The following is a 24,091-nucleotide window of genomic DNA, read 5'->3' as shown; positions in this document are numbered from 1 at the left end:
TTGTGCTCCCTAACTCTGAGTTGGGACGTGATGCTCTCTTCTCTGCAGCATCAGGAAAGGTCTTGTCAATCCCTCTCCGTTGAGGCGGTGGATATGTTTTCTTTTGAGGCTGGATACACTGTCGAGTCTCGCAGTCAAGGCCGATCCAGGTCGTCGCATTATGCTGCGTGATGTCATGTGGCAATGTAGGTTCTATCCCCCACTCAATGCCCATGACCATCGTCTTCTCCGCGTGGCTCAGGAGCGTCGAGTATGATCAGGGTATCAATCCTGATGATACTAATGCATGCTTCCACGGCGCTCTTGAGCTGCTTCACCTTGCTCATGCTGGGCTCCAAGACACCCATCTTGACGACATCGACAACCTTGCCCCGCATCAGATCTAAACCGTAATTCTTGTACTGTCGCTTTTTGGCAATGTCCCTTTCCCTCTCGTTGGCGTCCCCTTCTTGGACTCTCTGGCTTAACGCATGGCGCACGCGTAGCTGAGCGACAAGCTCTGAAGCATCCTTTGCCGCATTGACGGCCAAGGTCTTCGGAACAATCAGAAGGGATTGCGAAAATTCCCCGATTGCCAGCTGTTCTCGCGACGAAACGGTCATAGCAAATTCTTCGAGGTAAATGTGTAAGGCCGTCTCCACGGCACCACCTCCGGGTACGATACTACCAGACTCTAGTGTTCGTTTGACCGCGGACAGCGAATCGTGAACAGATCGTTCCATCTCGTCAAGTTGATAGTCGTTAGATCCCCGGAGGATGATGGATGCCGACGAAAAAGCTTTGGTCCCTTTCACAAGAATGCACTCATCGTCCGATATGCGTTCTTGAACCACTTCCTCCGCATACCCTAGCAATTCTTTCTCGTATCTCTCGTCGCCATTCAGATCAGATAGAGTGCTGACGAGAGTCGCCCCAGTCGCCTTTGCTATCCGTCTCAGGTCTTCTTTCTTACACCTCCGCACAGCCATGCAGCCATGTTCCACGAACAACTTGAGAACTAGGTCATCAATACCTTTTGTGGTTAGCACCACGTTTGCCCCAGCCTTCAGGATCATTTCCACTCTTTCGAGGACGATGCCGGCTTCTCTTTCTCGTATCTTTTCCAGTTGTTGGGGGTCTTCGACGGTGATTTGCACCCCGAGCTTCATCCGTTCTTTTTGTAGGTTCATGTCAAGGCAAGCAATCTTTGCGTCTGTAATTCTGGTTTTCATGGCTTGGGATGCGACTGTGCAGTTCAATGCATAGCCCTTGACCAGTATTGATTCTGTCGCACTCTTGCCGTGTGCTTTCAGGATATTGACGGCTTTGACCGGATACTTGACTTCGTTTTTCTGTGGATTGATCGACTTGACCGCCAGCATTGCATCTACCACCATATTGCCAAAGAAGTCCGCATCGGCGCCAATTATTTTACTTGACATTGACGTCTTGGCGATGTTTACCAGGCTTTCCCTTCCAAGGGTTTCTACTTTTGTGCTGATGTTTTCCTGCATGTATTTGACCGCCTCTCGCAGTGCCAGGCGGTAACCGGTAATGATGACGGCAGGGCTGATTTGGTTCTTCATGAGATCGTTCGCTCGTCGAAGGAGTTCGGCCGCAAGGAGCACGACGGATGTGGTGCCATCTCCCACCTCTTTGTCTTGCTGTTGAGCCAAATCGACCAGAATTTTCCCGGCCGGGTGCTCAACGTCGAGCAAACTGAGGATCGTTGCGCCGTCATTGGTGACCGTGACGTCCCCAATATCGTCTACCATCATCTTGTCCAGACCTGAGGGGCCAAACGAGGATTTGACCACATTTGCAATTGCCTGCGTTGCGAGGACATTCTGGTCTCGAATATCCTGGCCACTAATCTTCTGACCACCAAGAAACAATGTACCACCGCTGCGCGGGCCCTCGAAGATGCCAGCCATCGCGAATATGATTAGAGAAGAATGCGCTGGGCAGTTAGGACACAAGATGTTTCTCGAGGCGGATGGGAAAAATGTCCTGCAGATTCATACGATCACTCCACATATCAAAGGCGGCGCCTGCGGGCCATAACCACCACCGGTCTTGGCACTGGGAGTGACCTTGCCGCTTTAGTCGGGCGCCAGTCACTTCGCCTCCTCGCTCTCCCTCTTCCTCTCTCTCGATCAACTTCCACTCACCCTTGCTCACCCATGAGCATCACAACTTCTCCATCCACAATCATATGCCCTGACTTTTCGCTGGCTTATACTAGTGCAAGCTATGGGAGGCGGGCTCGGGAATGACAATGAGCGACCTGTCCTTGGGCTTTCGCCTCTCACCATCAAGCTCCAAATGTACAGCCGTGGTGTACCATCTCTCGGTCCAAGCGACTGAATCGGCCGACAGATCTCGGCCAGCAGTGGGATAGGCACATGACACCCGCATCGTCTTGTCTGGGGAGACGCATAACATCGCATATGATGCAAGGCTATAAAGGTTCCTCTGCTAGTACAGGAGAAGAACGGGCAAAACTGGATGACAAGCTTCCCATGACGTGACGCCCTCATCAAAAGGTAATTTTCAGGCGATTTCGCCTCACACAGCTTCTTGATCTTTCTCATATCCCTTTGTATCAGCTTAACCTTCAACAGAACATATTCGAACCCTGTTGCAATCTCAAATATCTAATCCGACTACGCGCATTGCAATCAAAATGTGATGCGAATGTGGCTCAGGTGGGCAAAAATGCGGGTGCAATGGACCGCAATCCTGCACCTGTTGTCAGGACTGCAAATGCAAGGCCTGCGGAGAATGTTGATGCTCTCTTTGTTATCACGACAGTCCCAATCCTTGCATGACGTTGCCTCGCGGAGCTCACTCCTTTTCCTGCTGCTGCTGCTGCTGCCATTCCTGTTGACTCCCATACGGGAACCAAGGTCTTGCCTATGGCTTCCATTAGTCTGGAAGGCTTCATGAATGGATACAGTCATTACTTCCTTCCGATTTTATGTGCGGCGTTATTGAAGACCAAAAGGAGGGAAGTGGCAAACACGCTTGTCACAGAGACGGGCGTTTAATCATTGCTTTGAGAGGCTACAACATCAAACCCTTTCATCGACACACGGAAAAAGCCGGCCTCACTCCCTCCCTTCTGGACTCAGCTAGGCGACATTCTGGCCCCACAAGGCACACTGGCAATACAAGGAACTTGCTTGGCACACTTAATGTCAGCGGTCAGCAAACAGCTGGAGAACGGCGATTGGCACAAGACCAGCATCGTCGTGGCTCCCCCCTGCGCAGATGGATTCACATATACGTGCCTAACCGTTCAAAGCATAATGGAGCGGAAAAGGGCATCATTTTAGAGTGGACTCCGGTAGGTAGAGATGATGGCGCTGTTACTATCTCACAGAGGCCTTGGCCATAACTTATCCTTCATTCCTGAACACGGGTTCTTTTGTGATATTTGTCTCTTGTTTCGCTTTCAAACCACAGAAACAACCGAGGAGAATCATTCGGCCGGCCACGCCATGCAGCCTGTCTGCGAGCTGACGTCCGTCGAGCTGATTCGAAACCAACTGGCAAATGAAGAAAGACCGTCAGGGTACAGCGCATCTTCTGTAGACAATAGGCTGTTACATCATTATTTGCACATTCTTCTGCTACATCTGTTACAGCGTGCCCGGGCAACCCTGGTTGCTCCTATCTCAGTTTCTCTACTCATATTACAAGGTGTCCGGACCCAAACTCAGTGATCTACTAAACGTTTGACCTAAACTCTGCCAGCGATTGACCACCCCGCGCTTTACGGATTCACCGACGATGTCAAGCATCGCCATCTCAGACTACTATATTGGCTGGATATGTGCGCCGAGCGAGGAATTGACTGCCGCCATCGCTATGCTGGATGAAGAGCATGAGATGATAGAAGGACAAGACCCACAAGACCCACAAGACCATAACAGCTACGTGTTGGGTCGAGTTCAGATATAATGTGGTGATTGCTTGTATGCCAGCGGGAAGTGATGGGCTGGCCCCTGCGGCTCTTGTGGCAAGGGACATGGCAAGGACTTTTCCTGCGCTCCGGATAGCATTAATGGTCGGCATTGGTGGTGGCATCCCTGATCTCTCTAAGGGCATTGACATTCGACTGGGGGATATTGTAGTGAGCAAACAAGACTTCAACCATCTCGCAGCAATCCTAGGACATGAAAAGTTTCCACAATTGATGTCACAATCGGCAGGCAACTCCGAAATCAATGAACCCGGTGACGAGGGTTGGGCAGCACTAGCGCGGGCATGCGAGCATGGTTACGAAAGAGTTGTGCGGCTACTACTCGAGAAAGGAGCGGACCCCAATACTGAACACCCTAGAGTTAGTGTAAGCCAGGGGGGAGAGTATTCGATGCGACAATTAACAGGCGTAAGGAGGATATTGCGCTGATGGTGCTCGAGAAGGCAGCGGACGCAGATACTGAAGATGTACTCACTAGGGCGGCTGTTGGACGCAAGGAGAAAGTTGTGCAAACACTGCTCGAGAAAGGAGCGAACCGAAAGCATGATGCACTGTGTGCAACAATCATGGCTGGGCAGGAAAAGAGGGCGCGAACACTGACCGATTACGGCGCGGATGTAAATCTCCAGGGGCAAGATGGAACTCCACTAGAAGGAGCATCACGAAAGGGTTACGAAAAGGTAGTGGAGACACTTCTAGATCAGGGGGCAGATATTAATGTGTAGGGGGAAATATGGTATCCCCCCGTAGAAGTAGCATCACAAAAGGGTTATGAGAGGATGTTGAAAATGTTCACGAACGAGGCTCTCAGATTCTGGCTGGCGACGTCGACCAATGTATCTACTACCCGGTACGTATCAGTATAATGGGGCCTTATCACAGCATCGTCACGGACAGGATGCTATGTTACACATACCAGGATGTCCAGGAGGTCGTGAGAAATGGTGAATACTTCCACCCTTCGTCTCCGTCGCTCATCCTTCGATCCGTGGAACAAATACAACTCCTCAATGTGTATCAGGACATGTTGTTCAAAAATGGGTCTGCGAGGTCAAAACTCTCACATACTGGATTGCGACTCCGCAAGGCCGCAGGCTGGGGTAGAGTTGCCGCGACCATGGTCGGCATGCACAACAGCCTACAGGCCCAAGAGGCACCAGGACGACTACTGTGCGTTCTCTTGCATGACTTAACAACCAAGGTCAATAGCACATACAGTATCAATGGGCGAGGAGCGGCTGCGGAAAAAAAAAAACAAGTGGACTTTTAATGGACTGTAGAGAATCATGGAAGGAGACTTTTTATTAAGCTAAGACGACGCAGTTGTACTTAAGCCTGAAGGTACTATTGCATGTATGTAGACTGACCCCGCGGGCTGCCTGACATTGATGATGCACCCTGTATGTCCCACGCGCTCGTCAGCCCTGTAAAAAAAAGCCCATCCCTGGTTTTAAGCGTATCCACCATGAACGGCGAGGTTGTGATCAGTAGTTGTTGAGTGTGAGAAACCAAAATGCGGAAGAAACCGAATTACCAAGTGTTTACAAGAAGTGGGGAGCATTGAGGACAATGCCCATGATGCATCCAGCAAGCGTGCCGGCGATGGGGATAGTCATGATCCAGGAGAAGAGCAGCAGACCGACTCGTTGCCAGTTGACTGCCTTCCACGTACCGTTGCAGAGGCCGACACCAATGGTGGCGCCAGTGATGCACATCGAGGTCGAGACGGGTAGCGAGTATTGAGAGAAAAGGAGGACAGTAATAGCGGCACCCATTTCCATCGAAGAGCCTCGGGATGGCGAATGGTACGTGATCTTGTTGCCCATGACTTTCATGATGTTGTAGCCGTAAGTGATGAGACCGATAGAGAGCGTGGCGGAGAGCACAGCGAGTTGCCAGATGGGCACCTCGGCTTTGGATTTGGCTGCGTCACCGGTTGACCAAGCCGAGTAAATGACGGCCCAGGGGCCGACAGCGTTGCCTATGTCATTAGCGCCATGGGCGAAGGATGCTGTGCAAGCGGTGATGACCTGGACGAAGGAGTAGGTGTGCTCGACCTCATTGGAGTACTTGGTTGCGTAAGAGTACACTCGCTCCATGCGTCGACCTTCGGGCGTGCCGGCAATACCGGTCTGGGCAGAGTGGATGTCGTAGTTCACGCCATACAGGACAGCGACGACGAGCATGGCCGGGATGCGAATCAGCAGAGTCTTGAGGTTTTTAAACTCGTAGATCTCGCCTTCGCCAATGGGGTTGTTGTGCAAAGTGCGCATGGCCCAACCGAGAGGACCACGCTTCTTGCGAAGCCTTGCGTGGAACTTCTGTTGAGCCTCGGCCAGTCGTTCCTTGTAGGTCATTTGTGTGATCTGGGCTTCGACCTCTACAAGCGCTCTCTCTCCTGGAGCAGCGGAGTGCGCTTTAACATCGGTCCCAATTTTTTCAACGCCATCCTGGCTTGCGGAATCTGGCGAATGAGTAGAGGCTTCGTCTTCGTCATGCTTCTGAACCACAGCGTAGTCCGGAACGTTTGCTTGTTCGTGAGCATCAGCTGGAGCTGGGCGTTTCCAGAGCAGAGGACCCAAGGGGAGGTGCCAGAATTTGATAGTGTGATCTCTCTTGATGACTTTTGCGTGCAACCAGGGAACGAAGAAAATGGCTGACAGGATGAAAAGGCCACCTCCAACACCCATGGTGACAGAAGCAATGTACCACGAGGGCTTCTTGTTCAGACCAAGATTCGGAGAACCTTTGTAGACAACGGATAGTGTGCAAATAGTGCCGGCGATGAGGAAGAAGAATGGCGAGGTAAAAACGGCCCAGGGTACCGGGTTCTTTCGAATGTGCACCACCAGTTTGATGAGCATAAAGATGGTTGCAGCAAACCCGCCGGAAATGAGAGGAGCCAATCCCAAGCCAGCGAAGATTGCGCCTAGGCCCTGGCCACCATTCCAGCCCCATTCCACTTGAGAAGCTCCAGCGACCGCGACTCCCACACCAGCGACGGCCGAAATGAGCGAGTAAGACGATGAGACGTGGGCAGAATGTCGTGTGCACCACATGACCCATGAAGATGCACCTGCCAGCGCACAAGTGAACGCAAGCATCTGAACACCAGCGTTGTCTTGGAAGGCGGAGAGAGGAATGATCTTGTTCTTGATGGTGGATGCGGTTCGGGCACCGACAGTGATAGCCCCAACCATCTCAAACACAGCACCAAGGACCATGGCTTGTTGGTATGTAACGGATCTGGAAGAAACGCTGGTGGCCCAGCTGTTTGCTACATCGTCTAACAAACCGATCAGCACCCATGTGAGCCGCAGAGACAGGGACAAGTTACTTACTTGCGCCGTTGTTGTAGGCATCGAGCAGAGCAAACAGGGTGCCAATGGCGAAGACGTAATCGTACTGAGAGAGTCGTGCCATCTTGATGAAGATTCTGCAGATGCCACTCAACGAGAGATGTTGATGTTGCTCGGAGACTGGTCAAGAGCAAGGAACGGACGGCAGGACACAGCTTTTATGTTAATCAGTGCTGGGCGCTGTTGGATGTAACGGCAGAATTGATGCTCTTGGCCGCAGGGTAGGTATCCATGTAGCTTTCCTTCTTCTCCTCTGCCAACGCCACGGGCGAAACCAATCCATCAGCAGATCGGAATGGCACATGCTTTTGGCAAGGCCAATTCCACATTTTCAGAGCGTCCGAAGGGCTGGGTTGGTCGTGTTCCTTCTCGTGTTGTCCCGGGAGAGGAGATGAAGCAAATGCCAAGAACCGATAACCCACTGTCATTTGCAAAAGAAGCAAGTTCAAGCCGCTCTCACGTTCTTGTCACGCCTTCTAGAAGGCTTGGCTGCAACTCCGGGCGGGCTTGTCTGTGAACTTGATATACACAAGATACAGCGGAGGCGAGCACGTTCTCGAAGGGAGCTGTATGACTGGTCCCCGAAGTATCAAGGGAGGGTCTCCGCTCTCTTGGCATGCTTGGCAGAGAAAATCCGCCTTCGCCGCGCCCTTTCTCTCAGGCTTGTGCGTCGCGTAGCTTCCGATACGTTGCCTGCGCCAGTATCGACTTCATTTCAGCTTGTGCTAGAGTTACCCAGCCGGACTGCCACTCTGCGATCCCTTGGCGTAAGAAATTTGCATTCTGTCGTACTCGCCATCAAGGTTGGCGGACCAAATCCACGTTTCCGAGGTGTAGACTCTGACAAGAACGCTGTAATGAGAATCATGCAAGGCGACGCCGGACTAGGAGAGGGTTTGGCTGCCAGAATCGATCCATCTAGCCACCGTCGTTAGAAATTTAAAATTCTTGGCTTACCATACGGAAGTCCAGTGTTGCTGGGTTCCTGGCGAGACCATAAGCTCATGTTCGCATCCACATAACCCTTTGAGAAAGTACAAGACGCCAATGCGCGGTGGGCTGACTAGCCCAGGCACCTCGTGTCACGGCTCTCGACCTCCATCTCGACCTTGACCTTGACCTCGATCACCGTCATCAAAAGAATCCTCTGTGGTCAGGCATGTCCCTGATTCCCGGCCGCTCTTCCTAGCATCTCCCTGGGTGAGCCGCTGCACAATAAAGGTGCTTGTTCATATTCTGAACATTCAGCACGAGCGAAATAGATGAGGGTCAGGTGTCGTTGATGCGCGATTGAAAGGTACGCGAAGAAGGACACTGGTTGTTGAAGCGACTCGGCGTCGGCGAGTACAATTGCCAAGGTCAGTTCAGGCGGCTTAGGTTCGCGTCAAACATGCCAAGCAAATTTGCTCACAGCGATACACGTGACCTTAATACAATTTTGGTCGTTGGCGGGGTTCTAAATGTGGGTCTGTCACTGCCATCTGGCATCTGCTCGTGCGGCGGAGTCACACAGGAGTCACGAACCTGACAAGTCTCAACTCCTGAATATACAAGTCATTCAGTCAGGGGTAAGTGATTGTCGCTGGCGCAACTGACTCTGAGGCATTCTCTTTTTGCCTTCTCTTCAAAGACTCACCGTCGTCCATGAGCGCAATGTCCCACCCTAGAAACCCCTCGAAAACCGAACTTCCCACCCGAGAGAAAGAGCCCAAGACTAAAGCCGGACAGAAGATGGAGGCAAAGGGTGCTCCCGAAAAGCCGATTGGCAAAGCGGAAGCGAAACTTCCTCAGAAATCAGGTGGAAAGAAAAAGAAGATGGAGGGAGCTGCTTTGATTGGCATTGATGTGTCCAAAGACGTCGACTTCTCGGAGTGGTATCAGCAGGTCTTGCTGAAGGGAGACATGCTTGACTACTACGATATTTCCGGCTGCTACATCCTCAAGCCTGCATCGCAATTCATTTGGGATGAAGTCAGAGCCTGGTTTGACGCAAGGATTAAGAAGATGGGTGTCAAAAACTGCTCGTTTCCTCTGTTCGTCTCCGAAGACGTGTTGAATCGTGAGAAGGCTCATATCGACGGGTTCGCAGCCGAGGTGGCGTGGGTGACGCACGGAGGCAGTACCAAGTTGGAGAAGAAGATCGCCATTCGCCCTACTTCCGAGACTGTCATGTATCCTTACTACGCCAAATGGATCCAGAGTTACCGTGACTTGCCTCTCAAACTCAACCAATGGAACTCTGTTGTCCGATGGGAGTTCAAGCACCCGCAGCCATTTCTGCGCACTCGGGAGTTTCATTGGCAGGAAGGCCATACGGCGCATCTGACCGAACAGGAGGCGGGCAAGGAGGTCCTGGAGATTCTCGACCTGTATGCCCAGATCTATGAAGAGCTCTTGGCTGTCCCCGTTATCAAAGGGAGGAAGACGGACAAAGAAAAGTTCGCGGGTGGATTGTACACCACCACTGTCGAAGGATACATTCCTGCTACGGGCCGTGGGATTCAGGGAGGTACCTCGCACTGCTTGGGACAAAACTTCAGCAAAATGTTTGGCATCACGGTACAAGACCCCAACGCAAAGACTGAGGAAGAGAAGAAGAACCAGCTGTACGTCTGGCAGAATTCTTGGGGACTGTCGACTCGAGTCATTGGTGTAATGGTCATGATCCACGGTGATGACCGAGGCCTGGTAATGCCGCCTCGCGTCGTCGAAGTCCAGGTCGTCATTGTGCCGGTCGGAGTGACAGCCAAAACCACGGAGGAGGAGAGAGAAGCATTGTACAAAGAAATCGAAGGACTGGTGGAGGTCCTCAGAGCCGTCAATGTCCGAGTGGAAGCGGATTTCCGAGAGGGATATTCTCCGGGATGGAAGTTCAATGACTGGGAATTGAAAGGCGTTCCCCTTCGTTTGGAGTTCGGGCCTGGAGAGAGCAAGGGCCACTACGTCACCGCGTCTCGACGAGACCTTCCGAAAGCTGAGAGCAAGAGTCAGATTGCCATCAGTGAACTCAACGCTGCCGTCCCGGAGCTGCTGGATACCATTCAGAAGGACCTGTACGAGCGCGCAGACGCCAAATACAAGTCGCACATCAAGAAAGTGACCAATTGGGATGACTTTGTTCCGGCCCTGAACGACAAGAATGTCATCCTTTTGCCCCATTGCCTGACAGAGGCATGCGAGGACCAGATCAAAGAGAACAGTGCTCGTAAGGCGGAAGAACAGAGCGGCGTCCCTCAAGACGAACGAGCTCCAAGCATGGGCGCGAAGAGTCTTTGCATTCCATTCGATCAACCAGAAGGCATCGAGAAGGGAGTGACCAAGTGCGGAAATCCAAATTGCTCAAACCTAGCTGAGGCATGGTGCATGTTCGGCCGGTCATATTAGTTTGGAGAGGGGGGGGAACAGAGAAAGACAAGACGGGGATGGCATGGTGGTAGACTTGTGTTAGACGACGATATCCCGGGGCGAAGAGCATTCCGCAAATGGGTTCTCGAGGTGACAAAAGCGGTCAAGACGACAGCATGCATTCATTGTTTGACTCAAAATGTGCCTGATCACGAGGGCCACGTCGACCATATCAGCTGTCACTGGGGCAGCAGTGGAGGGTGTGTCGGTGTTTGACGACAAGAGACGAGGCTTGCTTAGCTTTATCAGACGCTGCACTGGCGACGCACAAGAGGTGCTTCTCCGCTTATGGTTGGTGGTGTGGTCCAGGAACAGGATAAGATCAACCAGCTGCGGCCCCTGCAGCCCAATGGCAGCAAGCTTTTTCTAAGCGTCTGCTATCAGGAGGTGCTTGGCCTGTATCAAGAGCCCACTCCCTAGACGATAAGCAGCGTTGGAGTCCTCATTAGACAGCAAGAGAAGGGCACTGCTCACGATAGACCAAGCCTAGATGGCGTCAGATGAGGAGAAAGAAAAGAAAAAAAAAAAAAGGATACAAAAGCAGCTCAAGGATCCCTCGGTCGCCCCCCTCTTTGAACTGACTCAAACACCGCGGCCAGTGTCATCAGCGTATATGTGAACGTGGCCCCCGTAGCAAGGAAACTAAGGAATCCTTTTTCTTCTTCCTTTGCCCCTCATCGTTACCACTTTCCACACGGCGCTGGCGTGGCCTAATAGATCTCAGTGCCCACGGGTTCTAGGCGGGCTTCCTTTCTTCTTCCGGGGGCCCGTTCAAGCCCATTCTCCCTGTTTTCCTTGCTTCTCGCTGCTTGTCTTTCGCTTCCTGCCTCGCTCTCGCCGTTGCCGCTGGTTCGGCTGGCGCCTTTGTGTGCCTGCGACCTGAGCCCTTGCAACCTTCGCCTCTACGCCAATGCGAGCGGGCTGAACATGCCAATTTTGGCTGGGCAATATTTTTTTTGGATTGATTCCAGATGGGCAGGAACCATCACCATCTTCGACTTCCTGAACATCTCTACCTTTCACCTCCTCCTCCACCTCCAACTCCGCCGTTCTCTTTCGCCTCTGTTTCCCTCCTTGCTGTCAAGTCCGCCGTCTACTTCTCTCCTTCTGCGGTCTTGTTCCAGGAGCCAGGTCGCACCAAGGCCTTTGCTGTCGGCGACCGCATTCCGGGCTTCAAAATTTCTGCCGGTAAGAGCACGACACACATTTGCTTGTCCCATTCTCAAGCGAAATGGTAAAAGTAGGCGGGCAAGAGAAATGAATTGTTCTAATAGATCACTCTCGACAGCCTTCTTTACGACGCTCCGGGCAAATCTCATCCTCGACCTCGAGTCTGCCCCGCCATCCTTGGCCAACACGCCAGACATTTTAAGACCGACCGACATGGCTTCATCCGGCAGTCTGCCTCCTCCCTCCCCTCTCGCGCAAAGCTCTGAGGCCGGAGGTGAGACGACCGCTGCCCTCACTGAGAAGCAGGCAGATCCGCTCGGCTCGCTTCCGGAACTTAGCACTAAGCTTGCCGCTACTGAAGACGACAAGGTCGAAGCGCTGCACTTGATCGCCGACTCTATTGCTCAACAGCGCCAATTAGCCTCGGCAACCGTGATCTTCCATCCTTTGACTCTCTCGGCACTGGTCCTTCTTCTTGGCCTTGCGTATCAAAATCTTTACAAAGGCGCCTCCTCGGATTGGGCGATTATTGGCACAACATCGGCGGGCATCCTCATGGCTGTGCTTATTACCGTGCGCTGGCTCACAAGTGGCTACATTTTCGAGGCCGAGCGAGTAGGGACCTGGAAATGGCTGAATGACGGCCGGGATAATCCGGACAAGAGCATCGTGGGTTCCGAAGACGAAATCCTACTGACACGATTCGGCGGTGATATCATCGGAACAATCATTGTTCGTGGCGTGCGCGATTCTTCTGGTGCTGCCGGCAAGTCACGCAAGAATGCGCCTGTCACTGGATACATACGCGCATGGACTGTCAAGCGGCGGTATCGGCGCAAAGGCGTGGGACAGGGTTTGCTCGAGGAAGCAATCGCGCTGTGTCAGCAAAAAGGGTGGAGCGGTCCGGAATTTGCAGACGACCATGCCAACTCGGCGAATGTCCTCCATCCGACTTTTTCGGGTGGGCTCAAGAAGAAGGAAAAGCAGGCGAGGGAGATGTTGGAGAGGGTGATTGAGGAGAGCAGGTCGAGTGCCAGTGGCAAGAAGGGCAAGAGATAAGACCCGGACGACATGTCGACAAGAATTGTATTTTTGTGTGTATTGAAACGATAATGCTAGATATACCCAGCGGCCAGGTATACCCTGAGGTGGAAGAGAGATCTTGGATGATCGAGTAATTGGACAGATACTGGACCTGGGCGAACACAGCACCGTTCGCCACCTCAACCCTCCATCCCTTTCCAGAGTTCACCTCACCTTGGTCCGTCTCTCTCTTTTCCTCAAGAGACTCATGGACGACCGCCGTACTTGCTCATCCCTCTGATACCTGATATCCCATCCCTGATATTGGATACCCGATACCGATACCGATACCTGATACGCGAGCATGGACATGGCAGAGAATCAGCCACGCGACGGCAAGACCCAGACGGGCCAGCCGAGCGGGCGGAGGCAGCAAAGCCTGACTTCCCTTTCTGCTCCAGAACTCAACTCAACCCGCTGGATTGGATCGAATTGCCTTCTTTCGTGCGGCGGGTGGGTGCAGTCCATTCCCAGTCCCAGTCCCATTCATCGAGAGATCCCCCCCCCCGGCGCCCCCACATCTTGGTATCTCAGTATCTTGGTACATATCTTGAAGCATATCTCAAAAACGGACATTGCACCGCATCGCACGTAAGAAACTCCGATGACCCTGTGACTCTGCGTCTCGTCGAGTCAACCATGACATTTTTGCATGTTGCGGTTCCTAGGTAGTGTTACAAGAAATATTCCCCGACGGGCTTTTTCGCAGGCATGCCTCTGGTTCCCTGCGGCGCCGCCTCGAATACTCTATATCTCCTCCCCGGGGTCGCGAGATTCCAGAGTACGCCGGTCCCACCACCACTCCCATCGCCTCCCACGGGTTCTTTCCGACCTTGGTCGCCGTTCGCCCTCTGTATGCAGCCGCCATTCGACCCGTCCTCGCCCAACTCGAGAATTGCAGCCACGTTTCCACACCTGTAGCAGTAGTTGGGGGCGCTCCATACTGTCACGATCGTCTTGTCAAACATCTCTTTGTACCCTTCCATGACCAGCTGATGCGCCCGCGCAATCAATGACAGGTCGTTGTTGTGGTTGAAATGCCTCACGATGTCTGCGCCAAAGAGAAAGCCTGCGCCTCGCGGGCTAAGCCCCCATCCTTCGATCTCGTCCGGGTCGGACCAGAGGAGATCGCACATTGCGCCTTCATGAGGGACTTCTTGCTTGCGGTCGATGAGACGGATTTTGTCCACCGTTTCAACCAAGGGCGATAAACCGCCGTGGACGCAGAGGACTGCGCCGGTTGAAGATGTGGGCGGTTGGAAGAGCGAGGGAGGTGGTTGGCTGGGTGATGACTGAGACCCGTCCAGCGATGAGGGGAGGTCGACGTCCGGAGCGGGAGATATTCGACTGCCGTCACTGAAGGCTTGTGATGGTTGGGAATTCATCGAAAGACCAGCGAACTGGCGACGGAGGGTTTTGGAGATGATTTCGCCGTTGGCGTTGAGGACTTCGGATTCGAGGTCATCATCCTCTGAAGGGAGGGTGGATTGCGTGTTGCTCTCGTTCATAGAAGCGGTCATGCCCCCCGTCGGAGGTGGAACGTCGGTCGTCGCGCCCAGAATCAACGCCCCCAGCGCCAAATAATCAAACACCTCGCAACAATACCGCCACACGTTCGCACTGCCATATTTCCTAATACATTCATCGTAGAATCCGTAGACGGTGGTGATCTGCCTCGACTCATGATTGCCCCTAATAAGGGTGATCCGATCCGGGTATCTGACCTTCAAGCACAGAAGCAACAGGAAGCTCTCCAGGCTGTAGAAGCCCCGATCCACAAAGTCACCCATAAACAGATAGTTTGTGTCTGGGACGTCGCCGCCCACGCGGAAGAGCTCCATGAGGTCGTGGAACTGGCCATGGATGTCGCCGCAGATGGTGACGGGGGCATCGACGCTGACGACATTGCCTTCTTCGATGAGCAGTTCGCGGGCCTTGTAGCAGAGTTCGCGGACTTGGGGTTCGGGGATGGGGCGACACGCGCGCAACTGCGCAATGGCTCTGAAGAAACCGGTGTGTCAGTAGAAGTATTCGAGAGATTGTAGCCGAGGCACACACTTACTTGTCGAGGTCGCTCATCACCGCAGCGCAGATGAGGAGGAGAGTCTGGTGTTAGAGCACATGGATATGAGATGCGTGCCTCGAGTCCGACTCTGGGTGGCGGTGGGATAGCGTCAAGTAGATAGGAAATGAGTCAACGAATGGCGACCGAGGCGGCTAAATCGAGGTGTCGCTGTTGGTAAATGGTCAAATGCTGAGAGCAGCCGGTGAGAGGACAGACTTCTCGAGTTCCGTTCACTGATCGGGGTGTCGCACGGTATGTAATGTATCACGCACTGCGATCGATGGCTTGCCCGACATGGGATTTTGATACGCAACGGCGATCATCTCGGGAGATCTTCGGCAGAGCAAAGCTACGGCGAAGCATTCAGGCATTGAGATGATCTCCGCACTGCATCCGCCAAAAATGAAGCCTGTGAAAGTCGAAGCTCCGAGCATGAAGAGTCCTTGGTAAAGTAACTTCGGCTTCCTGGACAGCCTCTCCCCTCGATTTCTTCTGAGAGTCGAATCGAGCGCTCAATTCTACTAGGCTCTCAACCTCCCCGGTCCTTCAATCCATCCTTGTCCAGTCCTGCCTAAGATACTCGTTCATGGCGAACGGCCAATAAAGATTCACACCACTTCAGAGCTCCTCCCGCACCACCCAGTAAAGCAACAAACCCCCTTCAGAAAGCACAAAGACGAGGACGTGCAAAGAAAATAAATATGCCACCTCATCTACACCCGCGTTCTACGGCAACATCGACCCTCTTTGCCGGGACACTCCTCGCCTCCTTCATCGTCGTGGGCATCCCTCACGTGTTCCCCTGCCCAAGGCCGCGGACGGGATATGCGGCGGATGCGGGGCGGATAGAGCTGGACGAGGACGGAAAACCTGTGCGACGACAAGTTAAGCAAGGCACTAAATCAACAACTACGGGGAGGCTATCAGAAGGCCAATGCGCATCGCAAGTTGCAGAGGAAGATCATCAACAACAGCAGCAGCAAATACAGCAGCAACCTCGCAAAGCTCCGCAAGCTCTGCGACAGGGCCTGGCCACGACGAAGAATCTCGACGAGGAAGCCGCCTTGTTTAGGGAACTCCAAGCCGAGGCAGACGCATTGGAAAAGGAGGCCAGGTCAGCGAGGGAATGTCCCGTGCCGAAACCGAGGGGATGGGTCGGGAGGATCCTCGGATTCGAGGACCAGGATACGAAAGTGGTGGACAAGGAAGGCGGATGATGGGAGAAGTGAATGGACAGGATCCAATGAGAAGAGATCACAAACGACCGCGTCAGTGGGCGGGGAGAGAAAACAGAGATCTTTGGGGAAGAGAAAAAAGCTATGATGGACCCGAGCGACCGCCTTGCAAAGCTGGAACCGACCCAGCTATCTCCCGGTATCAAAGGACATATGTCCCGATATCCAAGAGGCGGCAAGCAGGAGAGCCGATCGACGTGGGCTGCAAGAGTCTTCTCAGCGCGACAGATGGTGCTGCCGGCGTCGGCACTGGTGTATGTTCTCCGCGGCATGTATACTCCATACGACCATATGGAATCCACAACCTCTACCTACAATCCAACAACGTCGGCACTTGGGGGGGTGGGAAGGAGAGAGAAAGAAATCAAGGACATCCCGAGTCGAATCCGAGTCAACCTCATCCGGCGCTGGAGCAACCACGGTCGCCATCCACATTCACCCGCTTCCGCCGATAAAGATCACCGTGGCCACCCGCCGGACAACGATCAGGCGGATTCGAACCATCCTGTCAACGTTCAGTATGGATGGCAAACGTCTATTCTATCTGTCCGACGTCGATTGTGGCGCGGGCGGATAAAGCCCGTCACAATGAAGGAGACAGGCGCGATAGGCAAGGAGAGGAGCACACGGGGGAGAAGTATGATCATCGTCGTATCTTGACTCACTCACTACATATCGCCTTTTTTTTGTTCCCTATTATCCAAAACTTTTGCCTAACCATCCGACAGCCTCGCCTGACTTCCACGGCTTCTGACATTGGCTGTGAAACCATGAGACACAACATCAAAGGAGAAAAGGAAAAGCTAATCAAACACATCTCCAACTCCCCTGCCAATGCATCGCAACATGTCGCCCATGCCACCTCAAACCCTTCCACTCAGACTCCGTCTCCCTGAACACATTTTCCCTGTCATGGCGCCATCTCTCTGCCTTGACTCAGCCCTCCATTTCCCTGTTGTTGATATCCTTCAATATCATCCCCGTCTTCCAATCCACTCCTCTTGCAATCTTGGTCATCCGCTCAAACACAGGCCGCCCAACATATCTCCAGAATCCACCTGCTCGAACACATGTCTCCCGCTGCTCGTTCTCAAATCTTTCCAGATCATCTTTCACCAAAGCCTTTAGAGCCACGATGATGGCAGGAATTCGCTGTGGAGAGGAGGAAGCGGCCGCTTTATTGGCTCCTGCTCCGACACCACTCTTCCTTCCACCAACGCCACTGACAAAAGCAACAGCAGCACCGGCAGGACAACCACCAGACCGAACATGTCCTACATCAACCCCAAGCTTTACCAAAACAGCAACGAGCAGATCTTCCATCTCACCATCGTCAGCATCACCATCATGCACACCTTCACTGAATCTCCTCTTCTTTCCGCTGCCGCCAGTGCATCCAACCGTGCTCTTGCGCCTTTCACGCTCACTCTTCCTCCTCTGTGCAATACTGGACAGCAACGTCTTCTTGTGTGCCTCAATGCTTGACATGAAACCCATGTTTCTTGCAATAACCTCTTCAATGGTCTTGTCGCTCGCCAGTGGATGTGTCGCACCGGGTTGTCCGCCGGTGTTTGCAGTGTCGCCGTGCAAGACCTCTGCAACGAATGAGACATCTGCCGTCCGGACGTTGATGATGTGTTTCTGTTGGTTCTTAGCAGCCTTGAATTGCGACTTTGCTACTTTGGCAGCCTTTTTAAGTGCTCGAGTTTCGGCCTTGGTCGGTTTCGGGGCACGCATGAGCTGTCGGTCACTGTCGTCAGCCGCGCTAGTTGTGGTGTTGGCCACAGTTCGAGCGTCGTCGTCGTCGCCATGCTCATTTTCGTCTCCGAAGTCACCATTGCCAGCATCGAGGTGGTGGACGGCTTGCTGGAAGTAAGGGAGGTTGACAGGCAATGCTTCCAACTGCGTCCTTGTCCTCGCCTTGTCTGGACCTGTGCCGTTTGAAATCTTATACTCTGCGAGAAGTTCCGCAATCTTTTGGGACATGAATTTGCAAATGTCAGCTAAGTATCCTCAATCTCTTTCACCACATGCCAATTGTCACGAAGGTTGATGTCACGGGAGAAAGCCGGATCTATGTGGGACTTTGCTAGTGTTGCTCACCTTTCGATGTCTGTTCTCATGCAATTCGTCGGCTTGGATGCAGGAGAAGCAGTTGTGGCTTGTGCCGATTGCGTGCATGGTCTGGTGGTATCGAAAACAAGGGATACTATGGATGCCATAGCATGTTTGTCTCGCCTTGGGGTTGCTCATCTTCATGGAACAAAGGTAACAGCTGTGCTCTATAGATGTGCGACACGTGACATGGATTTAGCTTGGACTCTCCGCTCATGTCAAGATATGGCAATGTTTCAGGAGGAAAAGGTGTGATTTCAGATTCAATTGCTTACCGAGTCCAGAGGCCGCTTCCCATTTGAATGGGCTGTTGGGTGCAGCTGGATCCATGGTCGCGGGCTGCTTCTGTTTCGTACGCCGGATATATCTGTCTGTGACGGTGCGGTGGAATTCTTCTACTCTTAGCTGTGCTGTTGATATTGTAAGGGATGGAACTATTTCAGAGACAGAGCGCAACAGGCACCAAAATGCGTGGTTGATGGACACGTGGGGATGATGTTTTGGGAGGTTGTGTTGTGTAGGCCGGGAGAAAGGAGCCCGGTGAGGCAGCGAACGCCAAACAGACACAAATGTGCTAAGGTGAAGAGCTATGGCGCATGTGCGCAGCACCAAACAGTGAATGTAGGAGACGGTCGAGAGGCATCGGGTGTCAGCGGCTGGACCTGGAGTCTTGCAGAAGATGAAGTGCCTGCACACCAGATTTTGGATGGACGTCAGACAAAGGCGTCAACAGACAGGCGGTGTTTGGCGGCATGTAGACTGACTCCGCCAGTTGCCACAACAAAGGGAGAGAGCATGATGTTAAGGTGTGAGGTGTACGAGCGACGACGTGAGGGATAGACAGTGGTATGGTACATGAGATCCAGGTCGTTGCTGGCGTTTCGGGCAACTGCAACTCGGTGGAGATGGTCAGCTGTACGATCCCGCGGACAAAGATGAGCGAAACTAGAAGAAGATATACAACGGAGAAGAGGAGAGAGGAGCAGGAAGACGAGCGTCGAGCAGAGAGGTTTTGATTCATTGCCACATCGCAGCAAGCAAAATGAGTGTCAGCTTGATGACCATGGGCCATTACTTAAGATACCAAGTTTGCTAGAGCCACCCAGAGGAAGGAGCGACTTTTTGGCCTTTGCCGCGGTTCGAAGATAGAGCGTATGATTCCCAAGTTTGCTTTCAGTTCGACAGAGATGCCCGCAGCGTGGCCAGAGGGACGAACCACTTCAGATTTCCAACAGTCAAGAAAGATGAAGAGGGCGAAAAGGAGACTTGTGGCAAGCAAACTGAAACGTCGGGCGCTTGCATTCCAGTCCGCATTCCATCGCCGTTCAGACGGCCACGTCCCTGACAAGTCTGGCCGTGCACCAGACATAGGGATAGTTTCGCTGATACCAGTTGACAAAGGTCTTCTTCAACGCGATTCGTGGCACTGTGGCCCAGCTTCCTCCAAGACAAACATTGTGCTTGTCATCGAAGAAGTCGGCCGTGTACCCGGGATACAGGTCCATGGCCTTGAACCCTTCATGCGGCGCCAACGGTGTGCTGGTCCATTCCCACAGGCCCCCAAGATCGCTTTGTCCACAGAGCCGGTCGCCGTGGCCTGTCACGGGCATTGGATGCCAGTGTCGGAAGGCAACATTGCGATCACCCAGTTCGATAAAGAGCTCCTTGGGGTCCAGCAGGGGACCTTTTGCACTGCCGTTGACCACACCATTCGACCACTGGCTCGATGGCGGGGTCTCCTGCACGCCATCATTCGAGAGATGGCTGTATTGATCAGCGCGACATTCAAATTGCTTCATCAAGCACACTTACCCGTTCACCGCTGAAATCAACTTACTGGTAACCTTCTGGAGGACGCTATCTTGGTTCTCAACGTACTGGTAAAGGCTTCGTGTCTCTTCCAGCGTAGGGATGCGTCCGTTGGACCATTCGGCGTAGGCAGCCAATTCGTCGTACGAAGCCATGACGGGCCAATCCAGAGCATATTTAAGAGGAACGAGGCCGTAGACGGTTCGAATAGCCTTGCCCTCGACGAAAGTCGGACTGGCCATCTCTAGCCCATCCTGGACATGGCCGTTCGTACCATTTGTCCCGTTGGTCCCGTTGAGATCTTGACCTGCTTTGGATGCTGTCCAGGACGCTGGCAGAGAGTCCTTGTGTGTGACTTCCAAGAAGCGAGCGTATTCACCATTGCTGATTGGGCGACTTTGAGCCTCGAACTCGTGGACAGCCACGTTGCGCGATGGCCTCTCATTGTCCCAGCCAAAGTACCTATCCGGGCCCAAGTTGTTCTCCGGATCGTCCAAGCCAATTTTAACCTTACTCGCGGGAATGCGGTGCCATTTGTTCGGGGTGCGGCTCGCGCGAGCCTCTGCTGCCAAGGCTTTGAAGTCTGGCAGGCCTCGTCCTGGTGGCGGCAGAACGCGCTCGCTCTGGAGCAACATGTAGAGGAAGGTCTCCAAATGCATTGCCTCATGCTCATAGGCAAGCCAGAGACCTCGACTGAGCTTGCGATCGGTGTATGCTCGGCCAGACAGAATGCTCTCGATGATACGTTCTCGAACACGGTGCGAATATTTCAAAATCTCGTGCAAGGGCGGCCAAGAGTCCGGGATCTCACTGTGATCATGACATAGTTCGGGATTGTCCACGTCTAAGGCGCCTTCAGCCCTTATCCCTGGGTGAATGGCGGGCTGAGGACGTACCTGGATCGATGCCTCGCTCAAATATGGTCATATAGTATGCAGGGTCTGTAGCCTCCTCTTTTGTCGCCTTCATATAATGAATATCTACAGCGGGGTGAGTTTGATACGGAGTAGTGGCCATCATCTTCACATACCTGCGAACGTAGGGATGTGACCCAGATAAAAGATCAAGTCATTTCGCAACTTGATAGGTTTGTTGAGGAGCTCGTCCTTCGGGACCATAGATTTAGTCACTGTATCCCAAGCTGCCCAGAGCTGTCGCCAATCGTCGAGCGAAGGGACGGGGCTCGCGGCGAACTCTGCTGGCTTTGCGGGGAAATTGATCGTGGACGGCGATAGAAGATGAATGTCTGAATAATGCAGTCAGTATAAAGTCGTGTTTAGTGCCCACTTACTTACAATAGTCATTAGTCTTGTTGGCGTATGATGTCTGAGGGATGAGCCCGGCACCATGCCATAGAAGATCACGTTCCGCCTCGGAGTACTTGAAAGCGTCCTCCAGATGGATTTTCTCGCCTTTGTCGAAGGAAAAGTCTTTGCCTTTGATCGTCTTCACGGCCACGTATGAGGCCTGATGCTTGTTAAGCTTCTCGTCATACAGGCCTTCAATCTGCCACTCATCCTGTCGGAAAGCTTCGTAGCCCAGGATGTTGTTAGCATGCATGAGCCCGTTGCGGTAAAAGTGCTCGGTCACATTCATTGAGTCGTTATAGGCACGGAAGACGCGGTCAGGCTGCTGGCATGCGTCGATGCCCACCATGACAAAGTCCGATGGAGCTAAAACCTTCTTGAACGACGCGAGGAACTGGGCAGCCCCTTCTCGAGTGAAGTTGCCCACGGAAGAGCCCATGGTCATAACACAGGTACTCCGGGTATCAGTAGCGGATCCCTGCAACCACGAGAGAGCATCGTCGTAGGTACCATGCAGTGCCCGGAAAGTGACATAGTGGAAGTCGGTGATATCCAGCTGGGCAAAGGTGCGTTTGAGCTCGGACAGTGAGAGATCCAAGGCATAGTACTCGACGTTCTTTCCAGCCTCCTCGAATGCTGTCAGAAGGATGTTCACCTTGCGGAGGTTCCTATTGGTTCACTCCATGTCAGCCCTGACAAGATACATCGTCTGACGGCGAGAACTCACCCACTGCCCAGTTCAACCAGACGAACACCGTCTGGAAGCCGCTCGACAATCTTGCTGGCATGTATTGTGAGAGTCTCTATTTCCGCGTTGGTGAGGTAGTAGTCATCCACATAGGTGATCTCCTCAAACAACTTCAGACCCTTTTCTACAATTGTTTAGTGTGTGCCTCAAACAACGAGAACCTCTGTACCGTCATAGAGCAGCAAGGTTGGAAAGGTGCGCGGCTGCCCCTTGGGAGGATTAAGAGATCGCTTAAGCGTCTCGAGAAGGGAGTGGTCAGACTTGTCCCTCCTAATGTCGAGAATCGGCACACCAGCTGAAGTGTGGGTGGCCATGGTCACGAATGGCAGACAAGACGAGGCGGGGTGATGAAGTCCGAGTCACAGGTTGATATCTGACCGGGGGGGCAAGACCAAAATATACACGGCAGAGTAAAGAGAGATGGGAAAGAGATTCACGACGTTGAATCCACGGGAAACAACAGCTCGACGTATGCTGGATCAGGTTCCACTTTTACCCCGGGAATGGTTGGACCATTGGCCAGGCAGGGCAAGTCATGAAGTTGCCAATAGGAGCAGGTCTAAGTTTACTCCACCGAATGGCTGAGGCTTTTCTCCAGCCTCTGAACCTGTAAGAAGGTGTACCTGAGTGGCTGTGGAGTAGAGAAACGCGCCGGAACCGTGGCGAGGATGCAGGCCTTGACGTTATGGATGCGAGTAGCACGCATGATCAGTCAACAAAGACAGGCCACCTCCAAGACTTGAGAAGGGGGGGGGGGCAGACATGGGGGTTCACTTGAAGTAGCCGCAGAGATTTCATGATCAGGAACGAGGCAGAACGGTAGGTGATTCGAGGATCACGACGGGACTCCTAGCGAACCGCTCTAAGGCAAACGGAGCCAAAAATGTGGAGGGAAGCCCGGCAGTGCTGACAATGACGACACGACCCAGAGTCCGAAGCCGAGTAGGCACAAAGCTGTGTGTACATCCACTCTTCGAAGAGCTTGAGCAGGATGGTGACGACTAGGATCGGAAGTAGGAGCACAAGCTTGGTGTTGGCATACCTCGTACAGGGGGGGTTTAGGGGAAGGCTGGCGCCATGAGGGGGTGAATAGAGGAAAGGAGGGGCAACGGCCCGTGACCCAGGAGACTAGCCCGCTTTGGGCACCCGTAGACGTAGCACACAGTGAACTAGGACAGGTACTAGCGAGCTCGGAACTTCGTGCGGTAATTCTGCAACAGCGTGAATGGCTGTCGCGTATCTTTCTAATACTCACCAGGGCACCAACAGGCGCCAGGCCGGAAAGAAGGAAGAAGGACCAGTAAGCCAGAGGAAACACGGAGTAAGCCTGGTGAGTGAGCCACCGGAGCCATTGCTTCCATATTCCATAATCACAATTGACTACTGGGTACTACTACCACGACCAGCTAAGCATACCTAGGTAGGTGCCTGGGTGCTATACGGTGCTATACGCAGCAATAAAAGCGGCATCGCCTCTTCTCCGAGCCCTCCGAGTATCAGTCATACACGGCAACTCGGAGTCCCTTGGAGCCGTACCGAGCAAACCGAGTAGAATTCCCTGTACTTGATATTTTTGTTCGTCGAGGACCGAGACTCTCGGGGCGGAAAATCAAATGACCGCACAGTGCGCTAATAATACCGCTACTCCCAATACGGTAAGAAAATAATACCCATTAGAGTACTGGGTAGGCGCGCACTCCACAAGCCTCACGGTGAGCTTCAGAGGCACCATTGAAGTTGTCCACATCCTGCGCATCCCACGCTGCGTACCGAGTACACACGCCTGCAATTGTCTTTCCAACGCGTCTCTACATACCTCGTACCTCGC

At 53.0% G+C, this 24,091-nt stretch overlaps 9 protein-coding genes across 9 annotated transcripts; 4 read left to right on the top strand and 5 right to left on the bottom strand.

Annotated features, from left to right (window-relative positions):
* Positions 1-203: 203 nt before the first annotated feature.
* On the bottom strand, positions 204-1,913 carry A1O5_01320 (T-complex protein 1 subunit alpha; the record flags this gene model as incomplete). Its single annotated transcript, XM_007741939.1, has 1 exon — positions 204-1,913. The coding sequence occupies one exon, from the start codon at positions 1,911-1,913 to the stop codon at positions 204-206; it is 1,710 nt and encodes a 569-aa protein (XP_007740129.1).
* Positions 1,914-4,012: 2,099 nt separating this feature from the next.
* On the top strand, positions 4,013-4,692 carry A1O5_01319 (uncharacterized protein; the record flags this gene model as incomplete). Its single annotated transcript, XM_007741938.1, has 2 exons — positions 4,013-4,333; positions 4,381-4,692. The coding sequence occupies 2 exons, from the start codon at positions 4,013-4,015 to the stop codon at positions 4,690-4,692; spliced, it is 633 nt and encodes a 210-aa protein (XP_007740128.1).
* Positions 4,693-5,508: 816 nt separating this feature from the next.
* On the bottom strand, positions 5,509-7,390 carry A1O5_01318 (uncharacterized protein; the record flags this gene model as incomplete). Its single annotated transcript, XM_007741937.1, has 2 exons — positions 5,509-7,253; positions 7,309-7,390. The coding sequence occupies 2 exons, from the start codon at positions 7,388-7,390 to the stop codon at positions 5,509-5,511; spliced, it is 1,827 nt and encodes a 608-aa protein (XP_007740127.1).
* A 1,589-nt stretch (positions 7,391-8,979) lies between these two features.
* Positions 8,980-10,710, top strand: A1O5_01317 (prolyl-tRNA synthetase; the record flags this gene model as incomplete). Its single annotated transcript, XM_007741936.1, has 1 exon — positions 8,980-10,710. The coding sequence occupies one exon, from the start codon at positions 8,980-8,982 to the stop codon at positions 10,708-10,710; it is 1,731 nt and encodes a 576-aa protein (XP_007740126.1).
* A 992-nt stretch (positions 10,711-11,702) lies between these two features.
* Positions 11,703-12,960, top strand: A1O5_01316 (uncharacterized protein; the record flags this gene model as incomplete). The annotated part of the gene is made up of 2 exons (XM_007741935.1): positions 11,703-11,919; positions 12,020-12,960. The coding sequence occupies 2 exons, from the start codon at positions 11,703-11,705 to the stop codon at positions 12,958-12,960; spliced, it is 1,158 nt and encodes a 385-aa protein (XP_007740125.1).
* Positions 12,961-13,658: 698 nt separating this feature from the next.
* On the bottom strand, positions 13,659-15,063 carry A1O5_01315 (protein phosphatase; the record flags this gene model as incomplete). The annotated part of the gene is made up of 2 exons (XM_007741934.1): positions 13,659-14,985; positions 15,047-15,063. The coding sequence occupies 2 exons, from the start codon at positions 15,061-15,063 to the stop codon at positions 13,659-13,661; spliced, it is 1,344 nt and encodes a 447-aa protein (XP_007740124.1).
* Positions 15,064-15,750: 687 nt separating this feature from the next.
* Positions 15,751-16,266, top strand: A1O5_01314 (uncharacterized protein; the record flags this gene model as incomplete). Its single annotated transcript, XM_007741933.1, has 1 exon — positions 15,751-16,266. The coding sequence occupies one exon, from the start codon at positions 15,751-15,753 to the stop codon at positions 16,264-16,266; it is 516 nt and encodes a 171-aa protein (XP_007740123.1).
* A 954-nt stretch (positions 16,267-17,220) lies between these two features.
* On the bottom strand, positions 17,221-18,270 carry A1O5_01313 (uncharacterized protein; the record flags this gene model as incomplete). Its single annotated transcript, XM_007741932.1, has 1 exon — positions 17,221-18,270. The coding sequence occupies one exon, from the start codon at positions 18,268-18,270 to the stop codon at positions 17,221-17,223; it is 1,050 nt and encodes a 349-aa protein (XP_007740122.1).
* A 1,454-nt stretch (positions 18,271-19,724) lies between these two features.
* A1O5_01312 (uncharacterized protein) lies at positions 19,725-22,577 on the bottom strand (the record flags this gene model as incomplete). The annotated part of the gene is made up of 7 exons (XM_007741931.1): positions 19,725-20,163; positions 20,212-21,052; positions 21,105-21,188; positions 21,239-21,454; positions 21,504-22,183; positions 22,243-22,387; positions 22,433-22,577. The coding sequence occupies 7 exons, from the start codon at positions 22,575-22,577 to the stop codon at positions 19,725-19,727; spliced, it is 2,550 nt and encodes an 849-aa protein (XP_007740121.1).
* Between the last annotated feature and the right edge of the window lie 1,514 nt (positions 22,578-24,091).

The sequence above is a fragment of the Cladophialophora psammophila genome (genome assembly GCF_000585535.1).
Source record: "Cladophialophora psammophila CBS 110553 chromosome Unknown aczJe-supercont1.1, whole genome shotgun sequence".
Lineage (NCBI taxonomy): Eukaryota > Fungi > Ascomycota > Eurotiomycetes > Chaetothyriales > Herpotrichiellaceae > Cladophialophora > Cladophialophora psammophila.
This window is presented reverse-complemented; position numbering and strand designations above follow the sequence as displayed.